At 38.5% G+C, this 10,683-nt stretch overlaps 1 protein-coding gene across 1 annotated transcript in view; it reads right to left on the bottom strand.

Annotated features, from left to right (window-relative positions):
- LOC107098657 (arrestin domain-containing protein 1-like) overlaps positions 1 to 6,598 on the bottom strand; it is a 23,303-nt gene extending 16,705 nt beyond the window's left edge. Inside the window, exons 1-3 of the mRNA XM_015396430.1 lie at positions 6,411 to 6,598; positions 3,801 to 3,911; positions 3,515 to 3,565 (exon numbers count right to left, since the gene is read on the bottom strand). Of these exons, the coding sequence (XP_015251916.1) occupies positions 3,515 to 3,565; positions 3,801 to 3,911; positions 6,411 to 6,528 (280 nt within the window). The 5' untranslated portion in view covers positions 6,529 to 6,598. The remainder of the gene's footprint in view (positions 1 to 3,514; positions 3,566 to 3,800; positions 3,912 to 6,410) is intronic.
- Positions 6,599 to 10,683: the final 4,085 nt, after the last annotated feature.

Raw genomic sequence — 10,683 nt, forward strand, 5'->3', positions numbered from 1 at the left:
ACGTTTCCCCACTTTAAAACAAAACTAACATGGTGGTTCCGTGCCATGTTAATTTGTTTTTACAAAAGTTGCTTGTTACGACTTTTTTTACTTTACAAAGCGCAGGCTATTTTAATAATTGTGATCAATTTGAGCCGTCAATCCCGGCGCATGCGCGCTTCATTTGCAGTCATGACGCTGAGGGTAAAAATCCTGCAGCTCTGACTGCAGGATTTTTACCCTCAGCGTCATGAGAGGGACTCCTGTGGGAGAACGAGGTTGGGATGGGGGAGGCGCCCCACGGCAAAGTAGGAACAATACATGCTTTCACGTAAGAGTATCCAAAAGCCGCCAGTGACACTGTAAAAAGTCGCCAGATTTGTCACTAGTCACTTTTTTGAAAAATAGTCGCTGGAGGGGTCTGAAAAGTCGCTGAGTTGGCAACACTGCACCTGCAGCGCTGGCTCGCTCTGTGGTATTTTTTTTTTCTCCCCCCGTTTCAGTCAAGTGGCAGTGATGACGGCGGCGGCGGATGACGCATTAATCGCGCAACACAACTAATCGATGATGAAATTCGTTGCCAGCACTTTTAAAAGTCGATTTTTATCTATTTTATCGATTCGTTGTTGCAGCCCTAATTGAAATTGAATTGAATTGTTTTGGAGAAAGGAGAACTAAAGATTTACTTGACACCATAGGCTGTATCAGTGTTAAGATACTAGGGGTCCAACTGAAATCCGTACAAATCTTGCATGAACCAGAGACTATTGTTAAAGGGGTTCCCAGTAAAACACCATAAGAGTCTTGTCTATTAATATGCATCTCCAAATCTCAGAGGCTACCAACAATTTCGCAACAGAAGCATACCTGTATCTGAATAATTTACAGCCAATATCAAAGGTATGTCTGATCTCTCACAGTGAACGTTAACAATGCAAGAATTGGTGTAGAGTGAAAAGGAACAGTAACATCCTAACCAAATCTTTGTTAAATCAAAATAGTATGCAAAACCCATTAATCACAGGACAATATGTTGGCATTCATTAAAACAATCCTGAGCACCTGCCATTCAAATCAAACAACCAGGCTTTATTTTTTCAGTGCAATTCATTAAAGGGGTCATAGAATGCAAAACCGAGTTTACATTAACATAGATGAATAACAATAGTTTAGTGGGTGAAACAGATGTAAGGAGAAGTTCAAACTTCATTGACACCTCCTTTCTCTGCAATTTTCACAATTCTACACTTCCATTATAAAACGGAGTTGACCTAAACTCGGGATGGCTATTAGGTGTCGACTGCTGGGCCACTGACTGGGCCGAAGCTCAGCAGAGAGCCATAAGCCGCCCATCCTCAGCCGGAGGAGCGGGGCTGAGGGCCGGTAAGGCCGGCGGGGGGAAGCACAAGGCTGGCAGTCTCCAGGCTACAGTCAACGGGTCAGGTTCGGCCGCCGTGTCCCCCGCTGGCTCCTTGCCCCCGTTTCGCTGAGGTTCCTGGACCAGTCCCAGAGCTGACAGCTCAGATTAACTGCCGGGTGTGTTTCGACTACGTGCTGCACTGCAGTCTACCAAAATCCCGGACGATTTTGAACCCTCCCCCCCGCCGGACATATTGGACATGTCCAGGGAAAAGAGGACATCTCGTCACCCTACCATTTTAACAATTTGATTTTTCTGTGAGTGAGTGCCTCTTGCTATGATGAGTCTTTGCTCAGCAGCTTCCCTCATTGTAAACCAACCAATCAGTGCACAGCTCATCTACATATTCATGAACACACCATAAAAGGAAGTAAACCTGTAGTTTTATTTTGGGGCTCTTAACCAGGCTTGCATTAGGGCTCATAGAACAGTAAATATGCCATTTTCAGCCCAACCAATGTTACACACTCTATACAGAGCCCTTAAGGACCAGCACCAAATACCCTATAGAATCATTCTATGACCGCTTTAAGTGCCATTGTTGTGTTTTGTTTTGGAATGCTGAACTTTTTGTATCTATAAACAAAGAAAAAAACTAAATGAACACATAACACACTGACACATAGATTAGAATACAAATGGGGTTCACTGTTCTGTCTGAGGATCAGGTGGCTGGGGGAAGCTGGAATCAAACCCCCAACCACTATCTTGGAAGAAGGGGTTGGGTATCTGGCTCCCTTTTTTCAGCGAGGCAAAGCTGCCCTACAGCTGCTGAAATGTACAACAAACCACTTATTTTTATCAAATTCTGCATGAGAAGTTAATTCTAAATTATCCAGTCTTAATGGGCACATATACTAATATAGCTTTTCAATCACCAGTCAGTACTTACAGGCACAACTCAAAACTCAGAATATTAGGTAAAAGTCAGGTGGAAGATATGGCTTCAATATCTAATCTTGAATGTAGTTTCCTGCTAAATTAAATTTTTTTCATTTAAATTTCTAAATCAAAACAACAAAATGGCTTATATTGATTTTGAAGACTTTTTGTGAAACATGCTTGTAAAACAATCACGTTTCACAACAAACAGTGAAAATGCAACCAACTAAACAGATAGTGGTTTTACAAAGAGACCTAGTTTATCAGTTATGAGAAGAGTTCTAATATAAGAACAAAAAACTGATGTAACTGTGAGCTATGAAAACCTATGGAGAGGATTAGTTTAAAAAAATGCAGGTTTCCAAAAATGAAACAGTCATGAACAAAGAAACTAGATTAATCTATTTTTATCGCCCAGCCCAAGGTAAAAGTGCATTATGTTTTAGTAGTTATCTCAGGAAGTGAAAATCATAAAAATCATCACATAAATTCAACTAAATAACTCAAAATACGTGCAAAGGTTTCCTGAGCTGTGAAATGGCCTCTCACTCTTGGTCAGTTTGCTACATTATCATGGACAAGGATGCTGACCTGACAAGTGCCCAGAAGGGAGCCATCATCCTTCTGAAGTAGGGTAGAACACAAAAGGTAATTGGTACACAGGGTACTGTATCCAATTACTATAACATAAATAATGTTAATGTAATTTGTAGTATAACCAATTGTTTGGCAAAAGGGGCTCTTTTAGTACATAAACAGTTGATTCAGCAACAATTTTGAAGAGCTTTAAATGCAAGTTCTTCTTAGTGGAATTCATCAGAGCCATCTTGGTCTTTGGTTACCCAGGAACCTTAAAAGGCAGCGTTTTAAAATATAACTGTATAGAATTTTTATGTCACTATCCAATTATTAAAAAAAATCTAAGAGTTGCTGGTAACCGCTACTACTCTAGGGCAAGATCTGGCTATAAATCCACATTCAAAAAGTTAGCATGATAGGAAATACAAGAGCAAAACCCTTGTAAAAAAAAAAAAAAAAAAAAAAAGAATGTTAATTAAATGGATGTTGAACTGTAACTATAGAGTCATATGTTTACATTACTGTTTTTCATCACAATTTTGTTTTTTTCTATTACTGCTACTTACCTTATCAAGGTGGCACTTTAAAAAATGAAATAGTCTAGAGAGCTGTTCTTAGTCTAAGGGAAAAACCCCGCTATCAAACCCTACCTACCTGGTATTAGGAACTTGAAAGGGAACTTGTGCTCTCCCTGTTTCAGGGTTCCTGGACGGGACACAGAGAGAACAGAGAAACAATTAGCTTTATTTTACATTTAGTGGCTAAGTGGACAATTACAACTTTAAGTTTACAAACTTTACACAGTGATACTACCAATTTTATGACACAGAAATAATCAATAATATGGTAAACATTATTGGTGCTGCTAAGCTTACTTACAATAGAAACGTTAGGGAGACTTGACATTTATATTAACAGTCTCATCAGTGCTGCAAATTACCTTTGTCTGAAACAGAGAGGGTGTTGTTGAAGTACTGCTCCTCTGTTGTCCATGCTGTGTCATTTATCTTACTAGTGATACCACAGAAACCATTGCAGTTCACTTTCACGGCTGCAGATGGAAAAAACAAACAAAAAAACAGACGGGACAAAGATTAAACTCATCTAATGGTTGCCAGGACACAGGTTTCAGCCTTTAGCTATCTTCATTGGCTTCCTGTTATATCTAAAATAGAATTTAAAATCCGTCTCTTCACATATAAAGCCTTAAATCGCCAAGCGCCATCTTATAAAAGAAATCGAATTGTATATATTATAATCTTCAACTTTATTTTTACTTATTTCTTTAAGTGCATTTAATAATATTTTTGTCTGGTTTATGAATGACAGGTTTATTTCCTGATACTTTTTGTGTGTTCTGGTTAGGCTGCTAATGTACAGAATAACGTGGCACAGCATATAAATATATCCTCAGTTAAATAGAAGGATGTGCAATATTCTTGTCATGAAGGATATTTTAAAAAGCAGTTAACTGTTGGCTAAATTATTCTAAATGCTAAACTTGTATTTTACATGTAATATTTAGCTGGTCGAAGAAAGTGGAAGTTGCAAAAAACAAAATGCTAAAACGACAGAATGTAAAGTAAGAAGAGGAGAGAATATGAAGAAAGGCGTATCATTCCTAATATTTAAAGTTTTATATTATATATATATATATATATATATATATATATATATATATATATATATATATATATATATATATATATATATTTAAATAACTGATATTGCACAATCTTCTTGCATGCAGTCCTCACAAAAATTGTGCAGCAGGAAGCCACAGGTCTGGCAGAATCAATTGCCTTCACTCTAAGGCTACGTTCACACGGCAGGCCTTGATGCTCAATTCCGATTTTTTTGGTGAAATACGAATTTTTTTGTGTTGCTGTTGACATTTCCAAATATATGCAACTTGTATGTGAGATCTCCTGCGTGAACTGCAGTCATACAACGCAAGTGTCCTGCATGCGCAGTAGAGGACATTGCAATGACATCACAGGCCAGCGTGCTCTGCATTCATGGAAGTAAACATGGATGGTAGTGCCAGAGCGCCATCAAGATGGTGAAACATAAACACTGCTCTCCGCATCATCTTCTGCCACGGTTGTTTTTTCTTGCCGCTTCTTCATAGCAAGACCCAGTATAGTGACCTTTGTCGGGTGGTAATGGTGTTCAGGTCGGATGAATGCGACCTGGCTGTTCAGACGCATTTGAAAAGATCAGATTCGTATCAGATTCAGGACCACATAGCCAAGTGGCCTGCGTCAGACTGAAAAACAAATCAGTGTGTTGTTCAGACAGACATGAAAAGATCAGATACAGGTCGCATATGAGCCACAAAAATCTGATTTGGCTGCAGTGTGAACGTAACCTACAGGATGTTTTGCAAATCTGCCAGAACAGAGGCTTGTTATAACATAATTTGTGGGAATAATTTTCTAAAAAGCTAGTAGAAAAACCTAATTGTTTCCACAGGTACGTAGCTACAGTCAGTGAACAAATTGTCTTCATTTAAAATTTTTCCAATTATAGGAACCCCAGAAGATCAACTGGATGAGAAATAAAAACTGTTAAAGACAGAAACTTCTATAACAATGAAAATATTTACCTAGAAATATACATCTGATATTAACGTCCAACTTGCTTTTATTAGAGAAGCAACCTGATCTGCCCAAACAGGAATCTTGACAAACTGGAAATACCATAAACAGAGGGGCACTCCCAACAAGGAAGAAAATGGTGAGGAAGTGAAGTTTCACCTCCCCACTTGGACCGAGTAGCTTGAGCCCATGAGAATAAGGTGGGTAAAGTGATTTGGAAAATTATGACGGGTTTGTTTTGTGCTGTTCTCAAGTTCAGTTGTTCCAATCTCAGTACTCGACAGCTATAAAATACTAGATTAATAACACTTTGAACCTAGCTATAGTCAATTCCTTTTTTAACTGCTTTAATAAATGGATCCCAGTGTAATCAATAAGACAGCAGCTGATTTTATTTATTTTTATTCAGTAGGCCTATTCAATCATCAGCAATGAAAGCCACTAAAAACTTTTGAAAGTATAACGGTTATTTTAATTCACCTGAATTCTGTATTTTCATGTGATCCCTACGGGTTTGAAGTGCTTCAATGTTATAACTCAACAGGGAGGCTAGGTGGGTGGGTTAGTTATTTAGTTATTTAGTTATTTAGTTAGTTAGTTAGATGGTGCAAGGGTGTAACAGTGCCATAGTTAATATGCCTGCAATTAAAAAGCAGGTCACACATAAAACAAAAGGAGCCAACTTTTGAATCCCAGATATATCGCTCTAGTCTGGCACCAATTCAAAAACAGCCAGGCCTACATTGTATTCCATAGCTTTCCTTAGCTCAAGCTGTTGGGTCACAGAAATTAGACTGGAAGAATAAAAAAACTTCAAATAAAGCACAGCGTCACCTGGTCATAGAGGTGAGGAGGGGAAAACAACATAAAAAAGCGGAAAGCCTCACTTTGAATAACTTCCCACTTCCTTGTTCAGTGTCCAAAACAGGTGAGAGCGTTAATTGTCCTACCTTTGCATTGGATCGGCTGGTTCAGTTTGACTGTCACGGTTCCAGAAATTGATTCTCCCGGGACGTACAAGTCTTTTTTATCTTTAAACTCAATCTCGAACGTCTCAAGTTTCCCCATGATCTCCTCTCACCGAAACCGAGGATCACCTGTACTGCAAACAAACTGAACGCTTTACCTTGATCGTTAACTCCACCCCTAATCTGACGTCTCCTTCCTGACATCACCAAAAGCTCAAAGATAATCTTGACGAATATCTTACACGTAGATCAACCTTGTTAGTTTTTGCCTAGTTTCTACAAAGGAGATTTTGAATCAGGATTATCCAAATAAGCCTATAACGTCCCACTACGTAAAATTCAAATTTCTGGTTAATGTACATTTAGTGAAAAGTAGAAAAATGTTCCAAAAAATGTCAACCTTTACAGTTTACACTTTAAATCTTCGGATTATTGATTTCAATAATCATAATATATTATATAAGTAAATCTAAACAATGTATGTATAAAATATATATCTGCAAAATCTCTAATATTCAACAAAAAATACTTAGTTAAGCATACTGTGCAAAACAGCAATAAAAAAAAATAAAAATCCTATCAGTCCCTGCACTGCAGATACATTAGAATGTGTCCTTAAATTACAGCCAAACTCATTTAAACAGTAACAGATAAAAACCTTTAGATAAACCAAACATTTCTGCCACATATCTGACTCAATAACAGTTAAAACAACTATTTTCATTCATTTCAGACGAAACTATTCAAATACTTTTATTATATTAAACTGCACTTCCAATTTTCACCACTGTTCAGCGCCAAGTAACCTTTCCTCTGATCACGGAGCAGCCGGCTTGCTTGGTCTCGCAATGATTTCTGGGAAAACCAAGGGTAAAGAGGATACATCGGACCGTCCTTCAAATCGGGCAAAAAGAAGGGCGCATATTAAGGCCGCATAACGAGGAGTCTTGGGGTGCGTCCTTAGAAGGCCAGATTCGAAGAACGATTACATCAGAGCAAGGTGCCGAGGTCTGGTCGGAATCCAAGAATCCTCATTATGCGGCCTTAAAATGCGTCATAAAAACTTAAACCATCGGAAAACTGTAATGTCTAAATAAAATGATAAACACAGGAGTTACCATTGATGAACCAAAAATACATTAACATGATTTAAAAGGAAAGAAGAATGGTCCAATCATATATTCCCATGTTTGCATCAAATTGTTCTTAGCATTCACATCAAAGTATGCATTTACCTTTCATATCTCTTTTCTTTTTTATGCCCCAACGGATGTGGTGGTGCTGTGTTCCCAGTGGATCCCCTGATACCACAACAGGCATTGTAACTGTAAGCAAATCCCATTTTGAAAAAAAGATTTTTCAAAATAGGATTTTTAAGGTCCATACTGAAAATTGTTACTGTACTAGTACGGGGTGTATGAGGAGACATTGTCTGGGACCTTCAGAGGGGAATTCATGGATGAATCAGAGGTTGCCTATTACTATCAATTCACTTTCATTCCTTAACAGTCTTGTGGATTATAGTGTGACATTTAGCCCCTACTGATGTATTAATATATTCACATCAGGAGATATACTTAACTGCTACTGCAGAGATTGACGCATTAAGATAGAAGCTAAGTAAACCTGACAGGGTGATTCTGTGCAATTCTGTGCAATTTAAAATATATGCAACTGTATCCCAAGCTACCTGTTAAAGAAGAAGATAAAATCTACCTTCTGAAGAAAATGTAAAAAGACTGAAAAAGAAATATTTTACTCGGACTGCCAAAGTAGAAAAGCAGTCCTGGAAACAGCCCGACACTGTTCCTCAGCTTCACTAGACGTGGATATACTTTATATTGCTGTAAAATTAGTCCTATATTTTTTTGTTTTTTACTCGAGGATTCAACCTCTGCCGTTTGCACAGCTTTAAGTGGTAACTAGGTGACTGCCAGAGAGGAACCCAGATAAACTTATCAGACTGATCCAATCAGCTCTCTGATCAACCAGTCACCTGGAACGCTGGTTGATCAGAGCATCGGCACAGGTTTCACCAGCAACCTCCTCCTCCCCACACCCTGCTCTCGGTTGTTGTGTCTGCGCAATTGAAGTAGTTATAATCCGCACATGATGCATGAAATATTGTATTGCCTGCCCGCTCTCACTCGCATTAAAAAAACACCACCTCCCATAGTCTAAAATCCGGGATAATTTATCAGACTCGTGGGCATCCGTGAACAACTATCTATATCAGGGAGATTCCCAGAACTTCCGGGAGACTTGGGATGTCTGCATTACATAGTTTGGGGCTCTGAAAACTGTCCGGCTTACCGCAAGTTCTACTACTGCAGAAGCCGCACTGATATGTTCACTGCTCGATTCGCCATCGCCTCCACTACAACCTCCACCACCATCATATTTTACATCAGACACCGGAGCAGATGAAGGGTCTGCTGTTGGGAACATGTCAGTCAGTTTGATACATTCGCAGCGTCTGTTTGAAGAACTCGTTTATTTTTTTCGCGCAGTTTCTCTGCGCCTCCCTTGTGTTTCTTATCCATTACTACTGTGAACTCCGCTGCACAAAGTTCTAATGGAGAGTGAAGGTGTTTTTCTACTTTCTGAATTGGCCTTGCCCTTTAGACCAGAGGTCTTCAACAGGGGGTCCGTGACCCCTAGTGGGGCCCTGGAGGTACTGCATGGGGGTCGTGAAAGTTTTGGTTGATTCAAAATTTTTGTTTATATTCTCCCCTGTAATTTTTTCCACTAATTGAAATGCCTTTAAAAATACATTAACATGAATTCAACACACTGTAGTAAAAAGATAAATGGAGGCAGAAGATGTCTTTCAGTCATCAATGCACACATTCCGCAACACACAGGAGCTCTTTCAAGGTGGGCACCATTCACAACACCTGTCCAATCAACCAGGAATCAGAAATATTTTAATAATCCCAGGGAGAAATTACTTTAATTACATTACTCCGTCTGTAGTTGAGTGACTATAGGACCAGTTTGATACAATATTCGGGGGTCCCCGCTCCATCTTGCCACGAGTTTGGGGGTCCTTGGCCTGGAAAACGTTGAAGAACCCTGCTTTAGACTGTCAGGGATGATAACCAATGGGCTGCAGTTGTCTGTGGTAAGGGCCGGTGTCGTGCCAAACGAAGTATCCCCGCCAGGATTTGTATCCCCTGCGTCAGGAGCGCGCATTCAGCTTGTTGAACGTATACACTAAACTACGCCTCATTTCCAGCCAATTCGGCGTGGAAATCAAGATGTTTTATTTCTCTTAACGAAATATAGGAATAGTGTCGTTACATGCAGATAAATTACCTTGGAAAGCAGTATGAATTAAAATAAAAAATACTATTACAAGTATCTGTGTTGTTGTTTGTGTCTAAAGTGCCATTTACTGCTAATTTCCAGTGGTGATACTCATTTATAATCCCCAGTAAAACTTCATGCTCCATTGGTTTTATCTGAAAAACATAAAACATTTGAAAAACAACAACAAATGGTTTTACAAATTCAGCTGTCAAAAGAATAACACTAAAAATATGAAAATAAAGAAAACCCTTTAATTGAATAAAAGTATTTGGTCAAGACAGTTTTTACTTACATTCTTTTTTCTAACAGGTTATTCCTTGCATTTCAAAAACTTAAATCATTGACTTAATATAGAAAGATAATGATTGAAATAAAATTACTATGCATTTGTGAGTATGTCAAAAATATCTCGTTAGGTTATACAGACCTTAAGCCTTTGTGGTTTTCCATTCCAAATTGCATTCATTGCAAAAGAGTCTATCACAGCTGCTTTTTCTTTGTCGGCACAATTGTGCCCACGCACTAATAGATTCATGTAGGCATTGATGGACTGTCAATGAAATTTTCATAGATATAGCAAAATGCAGTTAGTTATGTGGATAACTAAAAAAGCACTTAAAGTCATTAGCAGTACTGTGTACCTCACTGTCCAGCTCCATGTTTGGACCAATTTGAGAAATGTCCCAATAAAATAATTTGTATGGCCCGATTTTGGAAAGGAGAACATGTGAAACATTTCCTTCCCATGCTTCCTGGACATCTATTGAAAAATATAAAGAAACACAACTGTCAATAAAGGATGCAGCTGCTACTCAAGCAACAAACTGTTGTGCCCTAGGACACACATTTTCCATGCAAAACAAAGGCATAATTAAAAATGCATGATTATAGTAGTTGATCAGAATTACGTGTACAACATGATTAGATATACCGGTAGGTATTT

This window comes from Cyprinodon variegatus, unplaced genomic scaffold (assembly GCF_000732505.1).
Source record: "Cyprinodon variegatus isolate N-32 unplaced genomic scaffold, C_variegatus-1.0 Scaffold798, whole genome shotgun sequence".
NCBI classification, from domain to species: domain Eukaryota; kingdom Metazoa; phylum Chordata; class Actinopteri; order Cyprinodontiformes; family Cyprinodontidae; genus Cyprinodon; species Cyprinodon variegatus.